Here is a 26,294-nt window from a genome sequence, read left to right as displayed (position 1 = left end):
ATTTAAATCAATTCTTATCGATTCACTCTTCGTCACTTTTCGCACAGTGCCTCGAACATCACGCTCAGCAGTCCTCAAGGGACTATCGATATTGTCGTGGGACGAGTGTGGGTGGTTTGGCGCCAAAAGCACCCTTCGATGTAAATTTCAAGTAGGCCTGCAAAACACGCGGTGTCAAGGTGAGACCATTGATTTTTGTGGATTTTATCACAAAAATACATTATTTTCAGCCTTCTAGTGGATTGATGGGTGCAAAGGAGTGAAAGGAAACAAATTTCATACGTCTCTCATCAATACATATTTTATTCCTATGTGAAAAAGTCGTGGAACGGTATAAAATTACATGAATAGTTCTGAATGTCGATAGAAATGTGTCGAAATTAATGATTGAAGCAGCGAAAACAGAGTAATTTTTCAATATATCTTTACACATATTTATCATCATTTGTATTTTTTTTTAGCAGTATTTAGTTTAGAGGGGTGGCATGTGCACAAATTTAACTATGTTCACCTTCACTTAACAATATTACAACTTTTTTGTTTATTTATCTAATTAGAAAAAAATCGGGGAGGAAGTGAGATTACACATTGCTTTGAATATTTCTTGAAAGTTCTCTTTTCGCCTTTCCTTTTCTTTTTATTTTTAACAAACTGTCATTTCACTTATACAACTACTAAACGATATTTTTTCCTACTTTGTTTTCAAAACGAAACAGAAAGACTTTACAATAGAAACAAAAAGAGAAAGTTTGTCAAAGAAAGATGTAAGAAAAAAAGCATTTGATTGTCTTAATCCTTCCTTCAAGAAAATAAAAATCAACTTATCTTTCCCGCCCATGTGGAAAAGTATTCATTTTCTTCACGCTTTTTTGCATTACATTTTCCGTGTGTGTGTTTTTTTTAATTTGCTTTTTTTAATGGCATTTTTGTACTTGATTTCTTCACCTTTTATTTCCACACCGAGGAAAATTTTCATATATTTTTCATTAATTACATTAAAAATTTGTACTTAAATCAGTACTTAAGGGATTTTTTTTTGCGTTTCTTTTCTCTTTCACTCCTCAACGAAAATGGGGCCATTTTCCTAACTCTCTCTCTGCTTATCAATATAAATTTCAGTAAATTTGTGCCAATTTTTCTTTCTTTTAAATGTTTCATACTCTCTGGTTCAGCATTGTCTCAAGAGAACGCAATCATATAGTAAATTTTATACACTTTGAATCGTTTCCATTAAACTTATTAAAGTATTACATAAATGCTCTCGTTTTAATTTTAAATTCTCGTTTTTTACCGTGTTGTTTTGACTTTTACTTAGTGGTGCTTTTTTCATTCTTTTTTTCTTTCTTTCTTCATAAACAGACGGAATATTTAATTGAGATTAATGTTCATCACACACTTTTTGAGCACAAAAATGCTCACGTGTTTGTTCTTTTCGCATTTTAAATTGTTCGTTCTTTCTTCTCATTTCATGCAGACTCTCTTTTTGTATTGAAGAAGGACTCCACAATTAACAAAATAACACTCATTGCCTCTTAGAAGAATGTAAAAAAATAATAATAATTAGAAAATAGAAAGTAACGTATAAATCGCTTTGTTTTAGAATAAAAACTTTTAGTCATCGAAAGTTTTCCTTCTCCTTCTTTTATTATTACCTACGAAAATTTTTAAATTGCTTGTCAAATGAGCATTGCATCTTAATAAAAATATTCTCCTCTACAATCTCTACACGAAAGTCATTCAAAATTGAAATTTTGAACATTTTTTCTTTCTCCTCGAGAATTTCACTTCCCACAAATTTTTTGGGGGAAATCATCTCTCTATTCCTTATACAAAATACAATCTATATCTGTCTCCCTACGGGTTCTTCTTCTTCTTCTCCTCTTCTCTCTAAACTTGATTCACTTTCTTCATCTTCTACGATAATATTTTACTAAATAAAAAAAAACAAAAATAATTTAATTGGAATGTTTCTCAAAATATACAAGATATCACATTTTGCAACACCGAAAAAAGTTGAATGAGCCCAAAACATACACATTTTCTGTCCCTCTCCCCTCATCAACCCCCTCCTCCCACATTACCTACTCGCAACTCCGCAGGAAACTGGGCCGAATAGTCCGCAACTCCACATCGCCACTCTCCTGCGTCGAGTCCCGCGGCGTCGGGGTGACTTTGAAGGCTCCTCCGCGGCCACCTTTGCTCATGTGAAGGTAATTGTCATCCCCAATTGGCGCCTGGCGACTGCCATACTTCACCTCCATGGCCAGCTTCGTGCGATGATTGCGATGCACGTGATCGAGCGCAATCGCGACCTCCCGCAGTGCCTTCAGTGTCTCGTGGCACATCATGAATTCACTCACTTGCTGCGGTGTCCCGGAGTACGCCATGGGATTCCCCATTGACTCCAGACACTTCATGTTGGACATTATGAGCGTGTGAATTCGCTGAAGATCGCGAGCCGGATCCAATGCTGTGCCCAATTCCATCTGGAAGGACTTTGGTGACACCGCCGTGCACCCATTGGCATTCTGATCCCGTGAATTGCAGCTAAAAAGTAAAAAGAAAAGAATGCAAAATAGGAGAGAGAATTTAGCTTTTCATCTCGCTCAAAGAGATTAACAAATGTGTTTGCAAAATACTCGACAAATTCACTTTACATTCCTTTATGCCAAAATGCAATGTTTTTATCAAATATTTACACACGCACTGAAAAAATTGCACAATTGTTTTCAGCTTCTGGTGTTTGTCGCTTTCGTAGAAATTTGTGTTATATCAAGACGAAAAAAAAACAAACAAAGTTGGAAATTGATTGTTTGCCCACGACAATTTCTCAATTAGTCAATGCATGCATTAAAGAACCATGTCTTACCATGTCCACACGTTGTTGATATAGGCACATGGATGATAGTGTTCAAGACGCTCAGCATTTGATTGACAAATCTTCCGCAACAGATCCACCCACTCCTTCTCCTCCACGCAATTCGCCGTCTGCACGTACAGCGGGCGATCCTTCCTCACGATCTGTCGACAAAAAGCATATACAAGAGTGAGATTACACTTTTTTTTTCTGCCTTCTCTGAGTGGTGAGAAATGCAATGAAAAGAGTCCATGGGAGATCGAGAAAAGCTTGTGTGGAAAAAAAATGAAAATGTTGTGGAATCGTGTGATGTAAGAGCCTTTTTTTCTCTACGGCTACACATCTCAGAGATCTCAGTCTGTGTGCGTCCACAAGAGGAGTCAATGATTTTGGATGATGGGAATAGTGTGAAGAAAACAGAGACGCGCACTCTCTTCTTCTCCCCCTCACTGTGGCGCTGAATAAACAATTAAGTTGATTTGCGAAGTCTTCCGACTTGAATTACAAAGTACATTTTTTACACTTTTCAACTCTTGCAATAATTCAACATTGATTACATTGTGGGAGAAACAGTGTTTTTGCTCAGCAGCAGCTCTTTTTCTGCCATTTTTTTTTGCGCGTCTCTCTAAGCCACACATTCTCTCGCCTCTTCCACCGTGAAGTCCATGTGACCGATTTTTAATACACCACACACAGTGTGCAATTCAGAATGAGCACAGAATGTGTACAAGAGAATAAAGCAATTAAATTCCACTCAGTAATATTAATTCCACGCGTTCAAATGACACATAAAACTCACATTTAGTGACTCTCTGAGATGAATAATAAATTAACTCAGTGAGAGAGAGAGAGAGAGACACGGGCAAAAATATGTGAAAAGTATAAAATACAAAAATGTCCCAATTCCCATTATTGTCTGCTTGTCCCCTCAAGAGCAGGAAATTGACGTGAACATTGGAGAGATGACCCACAATTTTCATTATTTATCCACCTCTTCATAATTACGTGGGGCGCGCTCTTCAATGGAGCCATATTTTTTCACCTGTATATGACTCACCTGGAAAATGTTCTGCATCTTAAAGCTACACTCGTTTAACCTCTCAACAGCTAAAATGTCCGACAATGGAATATCACAGCTGGGTTTCTGGCCCTTAGATTTTGAATAACTCAGCGATTGGGTGGTCAAGCGAAAATATCTCTGCTTGAAGTTTCTCTGCTTGAAGAAGATTTTCTTATTTTGAGCTCTCTTTGTCATCATCCTGCAAGACAAATGCCAACAAGAAGAATGACAATAAAGTAATCAACAATTGCAAGAAAAGAAAACCATTTGGAATCATTATGGTACAGAGAGAAGTAAAAAAACAGCAACAACAACACCTCCACAGCTAATGTCTTACCATTCCCTTTAACAAACCAAATCCACAGCAAACAATTGTGATTGTTAGGCATTTCAGTGTTCAAGAGAGAATCACACATGTTAGATGGAATCTGCGTACAAGTGAATATAAGTAACGGAGGAAATTACTTACCCTTCTTTCAGTAAAATTGGCTCTTGTTCCTTGTTTCCATCACAACTCGCACCGACTGTCGACACAACCTCGAGGAAGTGCTTAACAGCCATCATGTGCTTCTCAGTGGAAAATGCCTTGTACAATCGTCCAGTGTACTCCTCCTTGCACAGTTGCTGAGCCGATCTTGAGCTCACCAGGTTTCCAAGAGATTGAATTGTCTTTGAAATGAGGGTGAATGTTCGATTTGTTTGTTCGTCCTGTAAAACGTAAAGCAAAAAACACACATTAGAAATATTGTAGCTTCTCTAATTCCAAAAGACATGCAAAGGAATTTTCACAAGAATCTGGCAAAATGGCCATCATTTCTCTCGTCATTAATCTCACATTATCTCAAAACGGGATGAGACAACGTCATTTGTGGAGCCTCGCGCCACGTGTCACCCATAGCACAGAACATGCGGCAGAGCTGTGATGAAACACACCACAGTGTGAGGGATGATTGGGGTATAGATTTAAAAACCCCGTGGCATGGATTTTTAATGGAAAAATTATAATCACATTACAACCCTCCTCCCACCACCCCTTTTCCCGTGCCCCACAATGTCGTATACTCTATTTTTGGCTCAAAAAACCCACCATATCACATCCATTGAAGTTTTACATGAGAGAAATGTGGGGTTGATTCATCTACAAGCCTGGGATGGGGAAGATAAATGTGCACTCAATGGATAATATTACGACAGTGAGTGGAAGAAAAAACGTGTGTCCTGCTCTACGTATCGATGACGTCAAGTCATACTCTTGTGGGAGGCTGTGCTTCATTGTTCTCCCTGAGATTGACACAGAAATAGAGACATATACGTATAATGCTATGGATTTAAACCCTCTCCCGTTGTGCGGTTACAATGTGGAATTAAACACAAGAGAATCTTGTGGCTGAAGAGTTCTCTATTCTATTGTTAGACTTAAGGCTCTTTTTCCTGCACGAATAACCCCATATCCCCATGATATAACTACTACTCACCAATGGTTCGGTGGTTAAGTCAAAGAGCTTCGGTCCGAGAATGGCTGGTGCGAAGAATCGCAAAAAGATGAATCCAGACACAACTGAGTATCTCACTTCGCGGTTGTCCGGGAAGAAGTGCTTGGCGGACTCCTTGAGATCATGGAATATTTGGCATAGAACGGCGGGACATCGCACAGCACTCGTAGTGATGGCATTGAACACCCTCTCGACGTACTCCTGCAGATTCTGAAGGTTACCATCAATGGCGCTGGTATCCTTGAGTCGCGATGGATCAATCTCGCACGGCTTCTTCTCCTGCACAATATCATCCACCACCGGTCGCAGTGTCTGATGGAGATACTTAATCCCAGTCAGTCTCATCGCCTCGTCCATCATCTTGGACACGAGTGTGTTGCCACGGAAAATTGTCGTGGGATCCGTGAGCTTGGAGATCTCATAATCGGCCAGTGCTTTGATCATTGGCGCTATCTTGTTCTTATACGTGAACAGTCGCACCAGTGGCTGCGCCACATCTGTCTTGTTGGACACCACCTCACCCAGAATATGAACAGCTGTCGTTGTCACAGGACGCTGTTCCACACTCTGCAGCAGGAGATTGAGCAAGGCGTCGTACGTGGCCAGTGGAAATACATGATCTGCCGCATAGTGAAGCCGCAGTCTGAGTGTCCCCAGAGAGCTGTTGCAGCTCAGTCTTGTGCCATTGGGAGTGGCACACGATGTCACTGGCCGAGAGTGGGATGGCCGTGGCTGCAGGAAATACCACGCGTCCGCCTGAATGGCATTCTGCTCCTGACGCCCGCGTAGAGGCAGTTTCACCTGACCCAGGAAGACATCCTCGCCCATTCCGCCACTGTGCCACACACCCACAGTAATTTCACAGAGATCCGCTCCGCCCAGTGGCACAATCGTATACGCATTGTTCCCATCGCTCTTCGAGTCCCCGTCCACACTCATGTCGAACACCACAGTTTCATCGAACACAGGATTGATGGTCTTCTTGCGGATCTTTGTTCGCTTCTTGATCACACGATTGTTGGAGTACATCGCCGACAGGACAACGTAGGGATCGCAGTTGCCATTCTTCTTCGCCAAATTCCCACACTCCACAATCCTCACCGCCACGCGTCCTCTCATCTCACCACGAAAGGGACTCAGAGTGTCCAGCATGTTGACACTGGTCTTCTTGGACTGCGTTCCACTCCAAAGCGTGAGATCCGTGTTCCCAAAGATGCTCTTTGTTTTCGTCAATGTATTGCTTGTTCTTATCGCTTGCCTGAGACTCTCATTCCGTGTTACTCTCTCACCACTCCTGACCTCATCCACACTCTCTATGTCACATTCAACACTACTGGCCATTTCGTCAAAGTCCGACTTCCTCTTCAGATTGCCCGCACCATCGTCCACAGTCACCTGGATGTGCGCCAATCCTTGCACCTCTGAGTCCGCGTCCACTGGCCTCAGCGAGAACCAGTAATCCTTGTCATTGTACTCATGCAGATCCTCCCGCCTGATCGCCACTTTTCCCACCGCCTTCACCTGCTTCAGGTGTCTGTCCCGATCCCACACATACACCGACAAATACCGGAAGTACCGCGGGATCTCAAATTGATACTCCTCCCCGAAGAAAGGCGTGAGAGTCCGTTCAATGGTTGGCGTCCGACAGATCTCCTCCTGATCAAGAGCAATTGTGCAGAAGACATCACGGACGCCGGTGGATCCATTGGTTCCTCCATTCCGTCCAACGAGGTCCTTTGCATCGCCTGGAATACAAAAAAGAGGGAGAAATTGCATAAAAATCATCAACCACACAGCACAATTCACTATGACTGTCATGAGAATTTTTTTTTTGGATGTTATTAATCAAAATCCAACACGCCGCGTACAGAGAGAACAATTGGTTTACGAGGCACTTTCAGCAATCCAATCCATCTTAATTTTCATGTATTTCAGCTTATTCATTTGACTGAAATTTAATGGATTCATTTCTGACCACATCCAATTACGTACATACTTTTAAAGACAGAGAGAGAGAGTTCCCCGTCGAAAAAAAAATGTTCAGACTGTTACGAAAAGCTCCCAAAATGCGTGTAATCGTGCGAGAATTGTTGGCACTTAAATACCTAAAGACCTAATTAAACAGACATTCACATGACTGATGAGATCCAAAATGTAAGATTTGTTTTAATAATTTAAGAGAATACATATTTTTGATTGTGAAATTGTAATGCCGTAAACAATTTGTTTTTATGTAGAGTTCGCGTGGACTTTTATGAATATTTTATTAGAGTAATTTTGAATGAAGTTTTACATGAATAACTTTCTTCATTCATTGAATCTTCCAAATCTAAAAAAAACCTTGAGTTTTGCAATGAAAAATCTTCACTGTTTCACATCAATATGTAATGTCCCAGAATGTCCATGGCTTCGAGACGTCATTCATTCATTCCATTGTGCCTTTGTGTATACCTGAAAATGCCTAATAGTTGCATCAAGGTTGACGCTAAGGCTCCTGTCTGCCCAGACGATAATTTCAACCCTTTCTCCCAGTGTGTGTGTGTGTATGATTTCTGAGTCACTTTTTTATGTTCTCCTCATCCTGTCAGACATCAAGAGGAAATAAAAAGTCTCCACAGGAGCAATTAAAAGCCAAAGAATCCGACATTTAAAATAAATAAATTGCGTCAGTGTCGAAGAAGTCGCTCTTTGTTTTGCATCCGTTACAAAAAGACAAGGGAAACCCGGCGAGGAAAGAAGTCAGTCAAGTGTGAATGAGGTGAAGACTATAAAGAAAAAAGACACTGGGGCACAACATTTAATATTTTATGACACCCTGATAGTCATTATTAGCTGCACACACACTCCAAATAGTAATGAGAGTGACTTGAATATCGTGACTCTCTTTAGTGTTTGCGCCTTCCCCATTTTTTTTTTTATTCCATTGTATGAATTTTGCACAACTTGAAGCATTTCTTGTGAATCATTTTCATTGAAATTTAAATTTTTTTCACTTTTTCCTCTCTCACGTCCCGACCGTGTAGGCACTCTTTCCCCCATTCCCATTCTCGCTTTTTTGTCGCGTCTCCCAATCGAGAAGAGAGGAAGTGCGACAGCTATGAATTAAAATTGGGGTCTATGCTGAACTTATGCAAGGCAGCAGCGAATTTTTTTCAATATTTCCAACAAACACATCAAACCTCTAGCAGTTGTATTTCTTCTGTTGAAGATTCACAACTCAGAAAAAATCATTAAACATTCCTCTCGAGCGTGACTTCAATCAATGCGTAAATTTGGAAAAATTCAGCAAAAATAATAATGCAAAATGACTTCCTCGGGTGAAAACCCGTGTGAAATTCATCAAAAAAAATCTCTTGAGACAATAAACATTAAAATGTCTCTCATGCAAATATCAAGTGGGATTTCGGCAAATGATGATTGCCAGACAATTTAAGTGTAGTGTCTCGAAAGTAGAGACTACTCAAGGGGTATTATCAGTACAAATAAGCACCTTTTGTTGTCAACTCGTCACTCATACACCCTCTACATATTCACTTCCTCTACGCTTCGCCATCAATTGACTTCAGTCTCAACTCTCTGTACACATTTTTCTATACAATATAGCAATACAGCGAAAAACTACGAAGTTTTCCAGAGATTCTTTCATCTCTGAGAAGAAAAAAAAATACCAATACTTGGCTGAGTAGCCAAAACTGCTCTCCAGTGTTGAAGCACCTAAAGTCTTCATCGCTCTCAAGGTTTGTTTGTCGAATTACTGTGCAAATGAAAAGTGCCATTCATGCGAGCTTCCTTCCCTGATAAATACTCAATGAAATTCTTCCACACAGTCTTGAAGTATGGCAAAAAAAAGCGATAAATTCCCCCAACCCTGGGCACACCGCTTAAGGAAATCACGTAATCAGTGAGATAAGACACTTTTTTCGCATGTCAATTGATTATGGGGCCGCTTTGGGTGGCCATGGAAGAAGGAAAGGCGTCACAACATGCGCCAACGTCTTGTCCATTCATGGAAAATGTCGCCAAGAAAATTGGCCAAGAGGAAAGTGTGACCCCCTTCGTAGGAAGGACACATGGTGTCGGTGGAAGCCGAAGGGGAGAGACATAGCCGAGTGGTGGTGGCGCGACCACACAAATGTACAATCATCAACCCACATTATACAAAAGCAATACAGTCTCTCTCCTGCGGGGAAGCGTAAATGAATCATTCATGGAGGCAAAGCATGAACGAACCGATTCGACTCCCATTCATAAGCTACCCACAGGTCGCACACACTCTCTCGCGCTCGCGCCTGGCACTGTGTGGGTGAGAGAGAGAGTGGTGTGAGTCTCGGAATTGGTGGCGGCAGCGGCAGCCATATCGGAAATGGAGAAGCACCCAAATCTTCAATGAAGTCACTTTTCTTCCCCTTTTCGCCAACTCTCCACAGCAAATTTCCCCGTAGGGCACTTGTTTGTGGTCTCACGGAGGCCCAGAGATGGATTTCACGATGCCAAGAGGCAGGCAAAGGTCCCAAATGAGGGAAAATATCAACACCTGTAATTCCTCTCCGGGGCGCTCGATTCACTTTCGATCCCCCCACTTTTGACACTCAACACACACTTTCTTGGCCCATTGAACACTCGCGAACTGTGCCTGTTTGCCCAGTTTTCGCCCCCTTTCGCCCGGTCACCGGCCCGGAGGGCATCACACTCTCGCGCAGCGACACTTCCTGTCCCCTTTGTCACACAATTTAGGGAATTTTTAGGTGAAATACATACCTATTTTAATTCTCAATTGCTCCTCAACACGAATTTTGCGTGTGTCGTCCGCCATATTGAATCCATAACTGGTTTCCACCACCATTTGTTGTCTCTTTTCTACTTCATTAGGCACACAAGATCGACACTTGACTCTGTCCCTCTCCCACCAGTTTTTCACGAGAGTCCAACAGAAGAATGATGCTCCACTGCTCTCATACATGCAGAATCCACTTTTCTTGCTCGGTCGCTCTCGCTCTCTTTCTCTCCCCCTCTCACTCTATCCCGATGTACGCACGCACACACCTTCAAAAGTCGGCTCCTCTGCTCACTCTCTCCGGAGGAGATTCTCAAGAAAGGCGACGTCTCCCCTTTTCGTTGCGAGTGTGAACAAGAAAAAAGCGCAGTCTTCTCCCAAATCTAACTGGATTTCACACTGTTCGGGCACACAAGAGAGAACACGAAGGGAAGGTTTCGTCTTTGCCATGAATTGGTATGGGTGGGATGTGAAGGAAAATGTGCATTCACTGAATTTCACAAGTCCTACGCAAAAATTCAAATATCTTCCTTCTCCACTCCACCACACTTCAATCTTTCACGATATGCACACAGATTATCCACAAGATCACACTATTAATCACCCACATTTGATCTTGTGGGTTTTTCCAGCCGATGATTTTTCTGTGCGAGAGGAAATGGCTTTTTTTCACATTTCCTCGTGCATTCCACACACGATCGTGTAAATTTACACTATTGACTCGATTCGTCCGATTTGCCCCCTTGTTTGGCACTTTTCAGGAAGCGTGCGAATTGCGAAAATGTCCAAAGAATGCCTTCAGATTCACCTCAGTTCAATTTTCTCGATTCAAGCACACTTCCGGTGGCGAATGAAGTCAAAAGGTTCGCGAAGAACACTCAATGGAAGCATGAACGGTTGAGAATTCTCTGGGGAAAACGTCCTCCATGCTCACGTATGCCAAAATGCAGAGAGAGAGAGTGATGAAAAGTCGCAACGACAGCAAAACGATCCACACAACACAAAAGCTCTGCGGGTACTGAATGAAGTGAGGAAAGGCTTCAATGGAAGACACTCCAGCTGTTGGTTTCTCCACGGCCTGGCACATTTCCCGTCTCGCCCATGCAGGCGAATGAGATGCCAGCGGAAAGAGCGAGACGGGCAATTCCCTCATTTTTTTCGGGTGCACGGTGTAACGACGCAGGAGAACCCAAAGGCCTCTCGGAGAGACACTGAATTGGGCCTGACAGAGTGGCCGCCAAGTTTCACTAATCCTTCCCTCCCCCCGACAGAGCGGAAAGGCGCACCAACTTGTGCCGACACGGGAACTCTTTGGGGTTTAAAGACTCTGTGTTCTCGCACGTAGATGCCTCCCGAGAGCGATGTGAAGTAAAATCAGCAGAAAAGTTTCAACTTTTGATATGATTTCCAGTTGAAATTTTTTGCAATGAAAAGAGGAAAGATAAGATAAAATAAATTTGCAGGAACAATCTTAGAAAAATTTGAATGTGTTCAGGTGTGCTTTCAATTGAGTGTGCGTGACGGGATAGGATTTGTGTTGGAATTGTTTCTTTAATCACTTAGTTGGAAAATGAGAGATTCTTAAATTTCACTTTCTGAGACAAATTTCTGACCACGAAATGTTAGTGTCAATGTCTCATGTCTGTCATGCAAAAAGATCTGAATTGCCCTCTTCCTGGAAAGTAGATTGACTTTTGGAGAAGACAGGTAAATGCAATATCTCGCCCGTCCAAATGCTCCCACGTGAGGGTTGACTGGCGACAGAAGGCGCACCAGAGAAAGTGACCTGAATTTGGTGGGATTCTCAGGGATCATTTCCTCTGGTCTCTCTCTCTCTCTCACACACATTTCCATGGACTCAATGGCTATGTATTTCCTTCGACAATCCGTTTTGCCTGTGGCGAATTGGGAACTTCCTCTCCTACCTGGAAAACAATCCCAACTACAGATGCATCACTGAAGGTTTTCCGGTGTTCTGGAGCGAATTGTGGGATTATAAGATTTTCTCACACTCCTTATCGTTTTTCTTGCCTTCTGTGGGGGAAAAAAAATACAAACTTTGGGATGGAAATAGGGCATCTCGCGGACAAAAAAAAGGAGGGAAAGAGAGAGCAGGAGGGGCGGCTGTGAGCGGCGCATGCGTGGAAATTGCACACGTGTGCGGAGAAAAGTGTGTAGGCGCGAAAAGTGCATTAGAGTGAGAGAGAAGGAGTGAGCGGATGAATGAATTCTTGACACTCTCCATATTTTTCTCCCAACCTTCTTCTCCTTCCTCTCCAACCAGCAAATCCATCGCTCAAACCTTTTCTCTCTCCTAAATCGCCTCCAACGCAAAAATTTTTAGACGCCACAGAGAAACCTCATCTTCAACGCTCAAGCGGAAAAAGTTACGAGCAAGAGAATGCAAAGAGGGAGACGCCAGATATCAATGATCCGCTTCCCAAGCTATTCTTCCACCCATGGTGATTTTCACATGAAAGAATTCACAAAAAGCCCACAAAAGAATTTATTTTCTCATAATGATTCTGACACCGCAATATTCATGCTCATGCCGTAAATGAGGAAGTGAGAGGCGTGAGTGAGACAGCGTCATTGGAGGCATCAAAGAGCGAACGAGATGGCAGGAATGCATGTGAGTTTTAAATTTTAACGGAGGTAGAGCGAATTGTTGGATTGTAAACGCACCACAGCCTGATTATTACACATTTTTAGTTCAATGTGTCGATTTTCTGAGGTTCTTGTTGTCAATTTGTTCAAGGTAGAGTATCAATTTTATCAAGTATCATTTCCTCGTGGCTCTTTTCATTCTCTCCGGTGAATAAATAGCGATAAATGTTATCAAAAGTTCTCTTTCGCTCTCTTTGTTTACTATCGCATTTCGTGTGTTCGATACCATATGGCGTTGGCTTCCAGTTTAAATGTCACAATACGTTAGTAAACTTTTAATTGCAATTCTTGCAATTATAGTGAAGATTCCAAGGAAAATTCCTATACAATTATCAAAGTAAATTAGGAGATTTAATTTCCATTCAGTGCCTGATTTACAAGCGAGAATTCTATGTATCGGATTTCACCGCAGAAGTCAATTTTGAAATATCTTTTAACATAAGAGAGATGTACTTGTATGATAAGAACACCACACTTGTTGATTCATCAATGGGCGCTTTCAGCATTTACTGGCAATTGTGTAACAATATAATCATTCGAAAAATCTATCATTTTCATGACTCTTTCACTACAACTTTTCTTCCTGTCGCATCGCAACCCTTGGAAAGCTTGGGAGGCACTCACTCGGTTGGTCGACATCAAAGGCAAAAGCGTCGGGGGTGGGGAATTTATTGGAATAGTTGCATGTTCATAGCGTGTTCTCCGGCTTTTTCACATCCCTTTGGCTGTTCTGTGCATTCATCAGACGGCAGAAATAGCATACACTCATGGCTATAAAATTCATGACCCATTTAATACAAATAAGAGGTAAAAATGATCTCTTTCATGCCACATAATCCAACACCCGGGAATCGCATTGTAAAAGGCCATCCTCGGTGGGGACAAAAATAGACCCAACATGAAGGATTTCAGCTGACAAAAGGGCGAACTGCTGTCTCTGGAGGAGTGTGTCTAAGGGCAAAAGAGGGTGGATGTCTTTCTACGTGGATTTTCTCACCTTTTATTTAATACTTTAACACTTTTACAAACATTCAATATAATTTAACTAGACTTTAGGGTCCTTTAACAATCTCATTTTCTACTCCCCAAAAATGACACTTTCCCATTACGAAAAATAATAATGTTCCTTCTTGGTGGGGAGATTTCCGAGTGCTGCTCGGCATCAGCACTGAATCACTCACTTAGATTACCTCTCGAGGAGAGTAATGCTAAATTCCATTGCTCTTGGATGGTCTCCAAGGCATGAGCCACTAAAGATCTGAGCTTGTGTTGGTGTCATTGAGATGGAGATTCCGAAAAGTGGGAATAACGGGAATGGCACTCAAATTGGCACTTGCTGGTGCTGAAGATGATGACGTGAGGGATGCTACTGTTATCTGCATGACGGGATAATATGTCTTTAGATAAGTGTATTTAAAATATGTTGATCAGTCTCACCTTCTTCTGATTGTAACTTCTGCCGCGAACTCGCGTGGTGTTTCGCCGAATGGGATTAGACGGAACTCTCTGGGACACCCTCACTGAGCTGAAGGTGCTTCCCCGGCGACCGAATCTCGTTTTGGGCGAGGGAGTCGCGGTGGCTGTTGCGAGAAAAAGCACGCTTTTAACATTCTGGCTGTGAATATTTGAATAAGTAGCTAAAAATTGGAGAATTTCATGCTTGAAATCATTCAAATATTTGGGAAGACATTACCAGCATATCTTCTTTCCGGATTAATTGTCACATGTTCACGTTGTTGGTGAGAATTGAGGAGTTTTTTCTGTTTGTGTATGTACAGTTTGAGTAAAAATTTATGCAAAAATTCAGGGAAGTTACTCAGGAATTTACGTGAAATTTCACAACTTGTTGAGAAAATGTTACATTGCTTTATTCAAACATGTGCAAATGGAGATGTTTTCATATATTGATGGGATATTTCGTGCAAACTTCATTCTCAAAAACCTATTCTTCTAATATTCTGCAGATATTATCTTACAAGTTGTACTTTTCATGCGCGTTAATCAGATATTTTTTGGGGCTGCTCGCATTTTTCATCAATATTCGGATTTATAAATGGTTCGAAGGGGTGTAATTGCTGGAGAAAAAGAGTGTTGAAAAGAAATTGTGTAGTGGAAATGAGTAAAAACGAAGTGTACGTACGCAATTATAGATGAAATAGTTAATTTTTTAGCACGACTCCAGCCTTGAATGATTGTTAGAAATTTAAGCAAAGGTTTTTTGAAGGCGTGTACTTAGATATATAATGTCTTTTGGGTCATTTTGTAGGCAACATCGAGGAAGGATGTGTCTTGCTGAAGCAGGACCCACGACGAAGTGCTCCCTCGGCAGAGAAGGTGGGAGTGAGTGTGAAGAGGTGCAAAGTGAAGGTGACGAAGTGAACTTACGTGTTGAACTGTTGATGGTGCTCCTCTTGGAGGCCTGCATCATGCCAAAGACAACGGCTGCGAGAGAGCTGTGATGCGACGTCTGACGCTGCAGTGACGGCGTCTGGGCCTGAGGGATTCCCGCTGGCATTGGAGTGGGAGACATCAATTGACTGGCAGGCACATTGAGTCCCAACACCCAATGTGTCAGCATAATGCCCTTCCCCTTCACGTTTATCTCTCCGCGCACCTATTGAAGGTAAGCAAAATCACTTCATTAGCAGTTGTTTTCGACCGTTTCAATCACATTTCAAATGCCATCATTTTTTTTAATCGATCGCCCAAAACTTGAGTTTGTTTGAAATGGTCAATTTCAGCATTTTACTCACCACGCAAGTGTATCCTTTGGCCTGAAGAATTTGAGCTGTGTAATCTGGCACTTGAATTTTCCAGTTCTCCCCCGTGGAGTCCATCCTGGACGCCACATTGACGGTGTTGCCCCAAATATCGTACACAGGCTTTCGAGCCCCAATCACTCCGCTCACGACTGGCCCACTGCTGATGCCCACCCTCAGTTGGAAGGTGTTGAAGGCGTCCTTGTTCACCTCCTGCAGCTTCTGTCGCATGGCCAGGGCGAACTCCACGAGATCCGACACGCTGTCCTCTGCGGAGCCACCGCGCTCGATCTGATACTTGGGATTGAGTCCCGAGGCGGCCATGTACGTGGCGCCGACAGTCTTAATTTTCTCAACAGATGCAAAACGCTCCTCTTCGAGAAGTGCATCAAAATCACAGATTATTTCGTTCAAAATTCTTATGCACGCCTTTCCGTTCTCAATGTCCTCAGAATAGAAGTCCTGGAAGTTTGGAATGGAGGCAAACATTACACCACAAAGGTTGTGCATTTGGGCGTAAAGTTCATCGGTACGCTCCTCGGAGAGATAATAGCTTGCCACGTGATCGGGAAGGATGTTTTTGATGAGGAGATCATTGAGAACACGATTGGATTTCATATTCGTGAGCTCCTTCTCCGCTTGCTCCTTCCAGATGAAATCCAGTCTGGATGTCACCTCGACAAGGCGAGCGTGATAGCACACCATGGTAAAGAAGACACCCAACATTATGAGCATCTGTGCTGGCAAAGGCATTCCCACATGCTCTAGCTCGTACTTTATGTCCTTGATTATGAACACATCGGAGAAGACCACGAGTATGAGGATGGCGTAACAGGTGACCATTCCGATGGCCATGAGAGTCTTCACGAGATAGTAGAGCTTGAGGGCGGTGGCGAGGGCTATCAGGCAAAGCACCCATGTGAAGACAATGTACTCCGGATGCGCACATGGGTCATCCAGATCATCGCTTGTGGAGTCATCGTCTGTGGTGTTGGTGTCAAATGTAGTGGCATTGATGTCCTTAAAGGTCCCGTCGGAAATGGAGTTTCCTGTTGTCGATGACTTCCTGATGTCTCGTGGTACTAAATGGTGGGATGATGTGGAGTTGGTTGGTATTGTAGGTGTTTCCATAACTGGATTGATTGTAATGTTGTGGTGAATGGTGAGAAGGACATTGAGGTGGATTTGCGTGGGCTGGGCCTGCTGGAAGGCCATCACTTCCGGTTCACCAGAGGATTCGGTGAGATTACAGATTCCCAGTCCGATGGCACTTACCGCCGACATGAGGACAATGATGAAGCAGATGAAGATTGTCCGGCGATTGCGATGGTGCACAAGAGAGGCGGAAATACGCTGTAGAATACTCGGAAGCCGGGGAAATTCTTCAGCCATGACAATAATCCAAGCGAGAGTCATGAGGAATGTGGCAATGGAGAGGCAAATGATAAGCACCACACAAGTGGGCAGGATGATCACCTGACAGAATACTATAAAGAGCCACACCACGAAGACACAGAGCATGTTTGATCTGAACATATCTTCGCGAAGTTGGCAGAACTTCCCTTCTTGTGCACTATCCTTGAACTTCAATGTCCAGCCATAGAGGAATTCCTGTCGCATCTGCTTGTTCGTGTTTATCTGTATGTTCTGGTCGATGAACTCATCCACCTCCTCCGTGGCTGACAGGGATATCCTTGTTTCTTGCTTCACATAGTCACTGGCCATTACGGAGTCTGTGCGATTGAGACCATCGCGTCCATCGAGATTCTTGAACGGAATCTCCGGTGTCCAGTCAGTGGTCGGTTCATCCTCATGTATGGTATTTCGCGAGCTTCTCTTGGAAGCACTTTTGCTGTCCTGACGACTTGTAACGGAGTTCTGGGCCTGAACACTGGGCTTGTGCTCTGAGAATCTCTGTGGTGGCTCTTGAAACTCACTCCCGCGGTGTATCAGACGTTTGCGAGGTCTGCAATATTAATAGATGCAAGTATATTTCATCCCTAAAATCAATACACAACAAATTACCTCAAGGGCTCAGTCCTCTTAATTAAAAACGTTTTAATATTCATCATTTTCAAGTGATTGTCGCGACTGCCACCATCTCCGGGTTCCACTTCATATGCATCATTGAGGCAATTGAGAGTGGCTTCGGAAATGTGAACTCGCCTGCAAAGGGAGAAATTGTCACAGGAAGATTAATTTCACATGACAAAAGCATCAAGGTCGCTATTCATTTCCTGGCCCCACCGCCTCCCCCCGGCCACATTCCGTGTGCGAATTCACGTCACCCCAAATTGAGGCGAAATCTCATGAAAATAGCCCATTATAAGCTGCCTTTTATTCGATTTTTAGTGGAGCTCTTAAATTTCACTCACTAAAGGCCACATTGTATGCTGCGTATAGTCGGGATTTGGGATTGGAAAGGACATTTCAATCTGGCATTCTAGTGAATTGTATTTTAGTGAGCTATCTGTGTAATGAATTGCATGAGCTTCTGTTAAAATTTATTCTATTCTTAATTTATTACCCTTTCGGTTGGCTTAATTTAAATAATATGTAAAAATGTATTTCTATAGTTTCATTTCAACACTGAGTAATGTGTTGATACAAGAGACTATGATGAATACTTTATTAGAATAGAACTTAATATTGAATGCCGCATGATACAATATGCTGAAGGGTCTGACAAGACAATATTAGTGCCCCCACAAGACTCCAATGCTTATCATTAATTTATTTGTGCTCTAGCTTTCATCTCTGATAACTATGTAATTTATTTGAGATATTGTCTACACAGGCCTGTAATTGTTTACCCTCACTGGAATCCCCGCGCACAAATTGGGAATGTTGGGGTATTAAATAATCGACAAGTGACTAAAAACAGAGCACTTTTGGCCAGTGATAAAGAAGGGTGAAAATGTGAGAAGTGCTATATGTTGTCCAATCAACATCGTACAACTCCGCTTGTAGCCCAAACATTTTGGGCAAAAATTTATTGATTGTGTTGTGTGGAAACAAGTGACTCCGATAGACACCGAATGATTATCCAATTTTTCTGGGTGGTATGATATTGATAGAGTGACGAAAATAGCGAAGGGAGACAGAGAAAGAAAGATTGCAAAAAAATATTATTGGACGAGCTATAAATAATGGGCTAAGACATGTCCTGGGTAGTAAACAAAACTCACCCAGGTATTCCGCCTGATTCCATGTGATTAGCGATAATGACGTCATTGGACCACACATCAAAGTGCCATTTCTTGTCGCCGAGCACCCCACACATCACGGATCCGCTGTGGATTCCTATTCTCATGTTGAGGTCCACATGTGTGTTGTGACGGACATCCTTGATGGCGCGTATCATGTGGAGTCCTGCCTCGACGGAGCACACAGCGTGGTCTGGCCGCGACTTCCAGCTCTGGCTGTCGAACATGGAGACGCAGTAGTAGCAATCTCCCAACAGTTTAATTCTCAAGCAGTGGTTATCCTGTGCGTCAGAAGAGAGTAATTGAGTTGTATGTGCTTTTTGGAAATAATCCACAGCGTAACTTCCTACCTCGGCTATTCGATCGAATCTCGCAAAGAGATCATTGAGGATTCTCACAAGTTGTTGGGCTGATGTTCTACTTGCGAGTTCCGTAAATCCTTTGATATCGGCAAAGAGGATGCTGACATTTTCCATGTAGTATATAAAGAGCTTCTTAAATTGGGCATCAACATTGGCGTCTGCACCTTTGTACATCTCCTTCCTTATGTCATTGTTGACAAACATGGGTAGAACTGTAAGAAGGTCGTCATTCTTAATCTTTGGGATAACCGAGAGTCTTTTTTCGATAGGAATCTCTGCTGTGAGATGACAAGAAGGAGTTGGGAAACGAGTTGAGGCAAAAAAATTGGCCACGTGTGTGCCAAAATGTGAAAGAGATCCAATGAAAAACTTGATGGATGGATTGGAAATGATTAGTGATTGTCCCACATATTCCTCTCCTGACTATTCCTTTTGTAGGACATCCTGTGGGAAAATATGTGCGATATTTGGATGAGTCATCGAGATAACTCGTGACCTGTTTTATTTTTATCGTCCTATTTAATGATAACTACAGGACATGAAACCGTGTTTAGTGAGCACAACTTATTAAATGGTCGGTTGGCAAATGGGTAAATTGTTTTCACTTTAATACACTACCACACAAAGTGGTGGAGCCGAGCGAGTATACTTTTTCCTATGGCAACATGTGAACTGGAGTGGATGATAATTCATAGGGAGGTGCGATGTGTGGCTCGATAATCGCACATAACACGATATCATTTCACCTCTCACACCCCTTTACATATATGTTTTAGCATAAAATTGGAAATTGCCAATACCATTTAATAAATTGCTTGTATTGGTGATGAAATTGGAAATGTACAGATATGATGTAGACACATTATTCTTCCTCCTATTTCTCAACTGAATCACATTTATGATAAATAAATTCAATATGTTTCGACAGGTTTTTGGGGGTGTGTGAGAAACGTATGCATTTAAATTCAATAGGATTTTCATATAAAACTTGTCATTTTTCCCATCTCTATCAATTTCATTCACATTTTTCACCCTCACCGGTGGAAAAGTCTCGCGAATAGGCAAGTGAAGCAAAAAAAATTGTTGATTTTCTCTCTGTCGAATCGGTGGAGGAGATATGTATGTTAATATATGTACATAGTTATACTCACTGGAATCGAGAAGTTTTTGTGTTCGCTGATACTCCTTTTCGGATTCCTTCTTGTGCTCCATTGCCTTGTGTGTTTCTATAAAAGCAAGTCTCTGGCCACGATCTGTCAGGTACTTTGTGTACATTCCCGCAAAATTGATGGCGAGATACAGGAGAGAATTTGCTCCTAGTTGTCTCAGAAGACAGGCCTCATTCTATAAAGAATTAGAACGAAATCAGATTGTCTTGTCAAATCACACTCAAACCAGAGGGATTGTCGTGAGGTGTCTTACCACATTCTTGTGAAACTTCTCAATAGTCATGACGATGAGGTGGCACATGGCTGACACGGATCCGGCTATCATGCACCACTTAAGGGGAAGCGGAAGCATGGCGTATGGCACGAAAATGATGAAGAGAACATACCACACAAGATATTCTCGTTCAGCGAAGCCCATTCCTTGTCCCACGAATCCTTGAAGGTTAAGCAGGAGCCATGTGCAAGTAGCTGCCCAGTGAAGGTAATTGTTGGCGAAGCATCGCCAGCAGCCGAGCAGGCAGATTCCTAGATTGGCGATGATACAGCATATGGACCAAGTGATGGCCTGGGCAGTCACGGGAATGTCTGGTGACCGACGGGTGATCCAGACCACGGCAAGGATGAGCTTGAGCAGGAGATCGACTATATTCACTATGATGAGAGATTTTTGACGCTGGCGGTGCGAATATGTGAGATAAGAGTGCTCCAGAGAGCGCGCCTTGAAGGAGTTCGTGAAGGATGGACAGAGAATGCCTTTCATCACTGTGCCACGCTTGAAGGCGGCGTATGTCTCGTTGCCGAAGGGTGGCGGTTCGTCCGAGGCAGGTTCAGGTGCACTCTGCTCACCTCGTCGATCCACAAGTTCAGTTCCATTGGCCGGTTTTATCACATCTTGTTCAAATGGGGATGTCTGAAGTTTCACGGCGGTGCAGAAGTCACCAGGAACATCTTCAGCTTGGGCGCCATCGCCCGGAATGCGGGGAATTTTAGATATGTCTGTTTTGGAGAGTTCCTGCATTTGTCGAAATTCCCATTAAACATTCAAATATGAAAAGACTTATAAATTTATGAACGGATGAAATCAACATTAAATTTTCACCATTATTCTTAATCCTATAAAAAGCACATTCTTAATTGGCCATTTCACCAGCGTTTTAGCTAATGATTCACTTCACGCGTCGCGTCTGCTCCCATTCAGAAAGTCTATTGCAAACAAGAGTTTATGCGGAGAATATGGATAGAATTTCCGATACTCACATCCGCTTTGCCAATCCCACTGTCGGACAGATCGTCATCCATGTCGGCTGTGGTGCCGTTGTTAACGAATCCATTCTGATTGAGGGATGAATTGGAAGCAGTGGCTGGTCCGGTGGATAATCCACGCTCCTCTTGGTGATTGGCATCATTGGCAATTAGGCGATCCATAACACGAGACCACAATCTTGTGGGTTTGGTCGCCCTGCAATGGATTTAACACTTTTTTTTCAACTTTTAATTAAAGCACACACGTTCTCGTGAGTATAATCTCCACACGCCAAGGCGCCTTTCACTCAGGGAGGGACACTCTCACGGGTATCTCATGACAAAAGGTGTGTTCACTCCCCTGTGGCACTTCTTTAATCCATGGCATGGAAAGTGAGACGGGGAGGTTGGGCGGGAATGCAAGGGACACACTCACTTTTGAGATAAGTACTAGCACGAATCGCCCAAAATCACTTTATCCCCGGTGGTAATTTATCCCTTTTCTGTGTGATTCCGGGCACAGCATCAAATAAATCTCACTATAACGATGCACTGCAGAGCCATGGGGGGATTTCACAGCAATTGTGCCGCTCCGAGGGTGACTGATAACCGTTGGCGCGGTGGGTGATTGGGTGAGCGACAGTTGAGAAGACTCTCTGGGTGAAAATGCGTCCAGTCGCTCCAAGCCACGTCCCGAAACTAAAAGAGGAGCTCTTGAGCGACGCTCCAAAGTGTGTGCGCGCGGATAGCACGACGGATGATGACGAAGGTCAGAGCGGTGGTGGACGGAATTTAGTGGCCGGAATGGGTGGCGTGGAGTCGCCTGGGTGTTGAGGCATCGTGATGATGAAATTACAATAATTACTTGATATATACAATGTGTATGCTCGAGAGGGAGGGGCGTTTTTATCATATTGCCGCGATAACATCAACGCGGATGAGTCAAAAGTGATTAGCATGCTAGGTAAGGTGAATTTGCAGAGTTTTCTCTCGCTCTCTGTTACAGTCGCAACGAGAAACACAAGTACATAAATCTATATTCTGCGGCCAATAGTTTTGCCATGAATCATTTATGCTGTCGAGTGTTTCTGGGTGGTTTTTCCTCCACCCACTTCAGAGCATCCTCTTGCCTGCCTGGCGGGCGGAAAATCTCTGAATTAGCTAACAAAATTTCCACTCTAATAACTCAAAAGCATTATACGGTGAGGAAGAGTGAAAAAAATTACTCAATTCCTATCTTCTGACAAACTCTGAATTTGATCCTTTTTGTGAGATTTTTTTTGTCGGAAGTCAAAACTCGCAGTTGATTTAGTGAGATAAGTATTGCGATTTATTGTATTGAAACTATATGATTGAATTAAAGATATCTGACAAAAATAATAATCAATACGAACATCCAAAAGCATATTTATTTGATTAGAGTTTCAAAATCAAATCCAACACATGACGCAGAATTGTTAAAAAAGCGGGCATTCTGCTGATATTTAAAGCCATGGATCAACAGTCTATGATGTGGGAGGAGAGCTTAAATGAGCCAAAAAACAATTGTATATAAATTAAAAGGTTTTTTGCCTGTTTTAAGCTCCCCAGAGTCCAGTGCGAAATACTGTTTTCTGCTAGTGAAAGCTTGAAGGATTTGTGGAAGATCTATTGGGGGAGAATCCCCGCGGATTATGTCTGCATCAGACAATTTTCCACCTGTTCCAGCACCTTTCGATCTCAACGTATTTCTAGCAATGTGCACTGTTTGAAATTAGACAGAATCCACTCGAAGTGTTGACGAAATTTGGGGTGGTAATGTTCAAACATCGACGGTGTAGAGCTATCAAATCACTTCTCCATCTGCTGTCCTCATCCATGTCTCTAGTGTTTTCGGATGAACGCGAAAAAGGGTTAATTATGGGTTGTTGAATGAGAAAATGTGTCGTCGTTATCGGAATCTGTGACAGAGCCGTGTGTTATCAATCAAACAGAGTAACAATCAAAGTGGCTAATAGTGTAATTCACACCATATGGCACGTTTCTCTCCAGAATACTCTTTTTTTTCACCATCGTGTGATATTCTCTCTCACTGTTTCTCTTGAGATGAAAATTCAGTACCAGAGATTGAAAATTGTCGTTATTCGACCCCACTTTGCATCCATTCACGCCTCCACGCCTCTGATTTATTGGCTTCAACGAGGCGGACCAGCACAATTGACCATCCTTGACAATTTATTCAATTTTTTCCACGTTTCATCCTCCTTTCTCTTGCATTAATACGCAGAGTTGGATGTCGATAAAAATGTCTCGAGATGCTTCAGTGGTGTGCAAGGATAAAGTGGAAGGGGAGAAAAAAATACAAAGAGTAAGAAGAGATTCCTTGTAACAGTAGAAGATGGGTATTTTCCACGCAAAATATGTACATGGAGGAAAACAACAGCACTGTCTAGACACTTAAAGAACTCTATTTTATATTAAATTTCTAGAATTGTTCAAAATTAAGATCTCTGCATCGCGTTCTCTGTTTTCTGTCACTTCAATGCGCAATCCAAAGCAATTGAGAGAATTCATAAGAATTGTTGCCGAATTCCCTGCAGAAAATAATTTGATGTAAATTGTTGATGTTTGTGCAGAAAGTTTAGTTTAGTCTTAAGTGCAGTACAAGGTGCAGTTTAATTATAAACGGGATTAATGTTACTGAGCTCATTAATTGCATGATTCCATTTTCTACATACAAAAATTTAGCAACTCAGTGTTAAGTATATTTATAAGCAAATTTACTATTTCCCTTGATAAACGTAATTAATAAAACAAGCCAAGAAGGCATTTAGTTTTACGTGGTCATATATAATTTCATTTTGAGCATAATTTTTTTTGGCACATCCACAATACAACAGAGAAAATAATGGCAATAAGGTTTCATGTTTGTGTTCACTTTTCTCGGATGTTGTTGTTCAGAAATCCATTTTGGCCGCAAACAAAGAGATAATTTAGGGAACGAGAGAGAGAGAGAGAGAGAGAGAAAAGGAGGACAAATTTGGTGCATTTCAATCAATAAATTGACTGAACAAGAGGAAAAAAAAGGACGCGAAAGAAGGGATGGAAAAGTGCATAGTTTCTTGTGAGTGAGAAAGTTAATTTTAACGCTATAATTGCTTGCAATACGTGCAAATGAGGTGGAAGAGAAGGTGCAAAAGAATCGAGCCAATGCACCACCTTCAGAATTACCATCAAACACTGTGTGTTTGAGGGTGGGAATGGCTTGAAGTGCTCAGCATGCTCATTGTGTCGCCTTGTAATTAAATTGCATAGAAAAGCGAGTTCACAGTCTCGCTGAAAGTTCCTTCCACCACCGCCGAGGCATTTACACTCGGCAAATAGCTATGATTCACTAATCAAATTCATGTGTATTGGCATCGTGTGCGGCTGCAGATGGGTTGGCTTGAAGCATGGGTTATTAAATTGCGTCGCCCATTGAAAGCTCTCAGCGTGAGACACACATTAGGGTTAAAGCTCTCGTGCTCCTGTAAGTGGTATCGTCGGGGCCAAAGTTCAAAGAAGGGTAATTTGCAGATGATGATGCTGTATGCTAGAGGCGTGCGAGATGAGAGAGAAAAAACCTCACTCACAATTGAGTGAAGCTTGAGAAAATCCGTGTGGTAATTGTGGTGAAATTTTCATCAACTTGGGAGGTTCTTCTAAAATGTTCATTTCTATGGTGAATTAAATTCTTTGACTCTTGCTAAAATCTTTCTTCTCTCGAGTGTCGACCTTTCAAGTTGAAGTGAACGACAAGAGGAGTTTAATGTGGATGGGAAGAGGGAAAAATATGCGAAATTAATGCTCATTTTGTGACACAGTTCGTGACAAATCAAAAGGGATATCAAAGAGAATATCTAATTTGACTGGGAGAGGCGCATTTTACACAAGAGCTCAACAGAAAGAAGCACACAATTCTGGACATGAATATGATTGACATTTAATTTGTGGAATAAAATGTATTTTTATGAGTTGAAGAAACATCTTAAATGCTTTACTATCTCAAAATTAATATTCATGATAAAACTTTGGGAGCCTTGAAGCATTTATAGCCAATTCAAGAGGTAAAATACATATTTGCCAGAGGACAATCACACAGGAGGATCAGTTCGACTGTACACAAACACTCAGATAGATTGATGATAAATTTCGTGGGTGAATGAAAACTTATATCGCCCGATATGAATAATAATTTTCATGTCTTTTGCCTCTGTGGGAATAATTTTTGCCCAGAGAGTTTTTAACCCTCTCCCGGGGGGCAAAAGGATTCCACTTTGTTTGATTTTCATGTAGTTTATTTGTCTACCTGGCGGTATTTGTGCACATTACATTATATCAAAAGGTATAACTTTGAGGACAAGACGTGAATTTTCAATAAACCCCACAATAATTCCACCTTCATCCTCTGTGATAAATGATAGGGCATGGCAGATAAAGTATGAAATTTTCTCCTAATGACAATTAATTACATGTACGAAGGGAGTGACTCGTAAAAGGAGTGAAGCTTTGTGTTTAAAAATGAGGAATTGTTATGTGAAGCAAATTACTTCAATATAAACAGGTTTTTTATCCTTCCCAATTGGAATTTCTTCATCCATTCTGAAAATAAATTCACTCAATTTACTGTTCAATGTTTGATTTAATTCTCTTACGATTTGTACAAGCATCACACCAATACTAATCA

At 42.0% G+C, this 26,294-nt stretch overlaps 3 protein-coding genes across 5 annotated transcripts; all 3 read right to left on the bottom strand.

Moving 5' to 3' along the window:
* Window positions 1-1,041: 1,041 nt before the first annotated feature.
* LOC132263645 (GTPase-activating protein) lies at window positions 1,042-11,198 on the bottom strand. The gene is made up of 6 exons (XM_059763535.1): window positions 10,169-11,198; window positions 5,393-7,155; window positions 4,387-4,625; window positions 3,915-4,116; window positions 2,870-3,021; window positions 1,042-2,547 (listed from the first exon to the last, which is right to left on the bottom strand). The coding sequence occupies exons 1-6, from the start codon at window positions 10,368-10,370 to the stop codon at window positions 2,082-2,084; spliced, it is 3,024 nt and encodes a 1,007-aa protein (XP_059619518.1). The 5' UTR covers window positions 10,371-11,198; the 3' UTR covers window positions 1,042-2,081.
* Window positions 11,199-13,825: 2,627 nt separating this feature from the next.
* On the bottom strand, window positions 13,826-20,997 carry LOC132263816 (adenylyl cyclase 78C). 3 transcript variants are annotated; one of them, XR_009468515.1, is made up of 10 exons: window positions 20,601-20,867; window positions 20,330-20,522; window positions 19,167-19,390; window positions 18,799-19,097; window positions 17,636-17,776; window positions 15,605-17,576; window positions 15,237-15,465; window positions 14,992-15,034; window positions 14,289-14,431; window positions 14,123-14,227 (listed from the first exon to the last, which is right to left on the bottom strand). XR_009468515.1 is itself a non-coding variant. In XM_059763806.1 (9 exons), the coding sequence occupies exons 1-9, from the start codon at window positions 20,763-20,765 to the stop codon at window positions 14,102-14,104; spliced, it is 3,492 nt and encodes a 1,163-aa protein (XP_059619789.1). In that variant the 5' UTR covers window positions 20,766-20,997; the 3' UTR covers window positions 13,826-14,101. The 3 variants fall into 3 exon arrangements, 2 of the variants coding, with proteins under 2 accessions (XP_059619789.1, XP_059619788.1); XM_059763806.1 differs by lacking the exon at window positions 14,992-15,034 and having other exon boundaries at window positions 13,826-14,227; window positions 20,601-20,997; XM_059763805.1 differs by lacking the exon at window positions 14,123-14,227 and having other exon boundaries at window positions 14,321-15,034.
* LOC132263847 (uncharacterized) lies at window positions 20,791-25,936 on the bottom strand. The gene is made up of 4 exons (XM_059763841.1): window positions 25,917-25,936; window positions 21,605-21,806; window positions 21,101-21,359; window positions 20,791-21,020 (listed from the first exon to the last, which is right to left on the bottom strand). Exons 1-4 carry the CDS (start codon window positions 25,934-25,936, stop codon window positions 20,791-20,793), a joined length of 711 nt encoding a protein of 236 aa, XP_059619824.1.
* Between the last annotated feature and the right edge of the window lie 358 nt (window positions 25,937-26,294).

This window comes from Phlebotomus argentipes, unplaced genomic scaffold (genome assembly GCF_947086385.1).
Source record: "Phlebotomus argentipes unplaced genomic scaffold, Phlebotomus argentipes genome assembly contig_39, whole genome shotgun sequence".
NCBI lineage: Eukaryota > Metazoa > Arthropoda > Insecta > Diptera > Psychodidae > Phlebotomus > Phlebotomus argentipes.
This window is presented reverse-complemented; position numbering and strand designations above follow the sequence as displayed.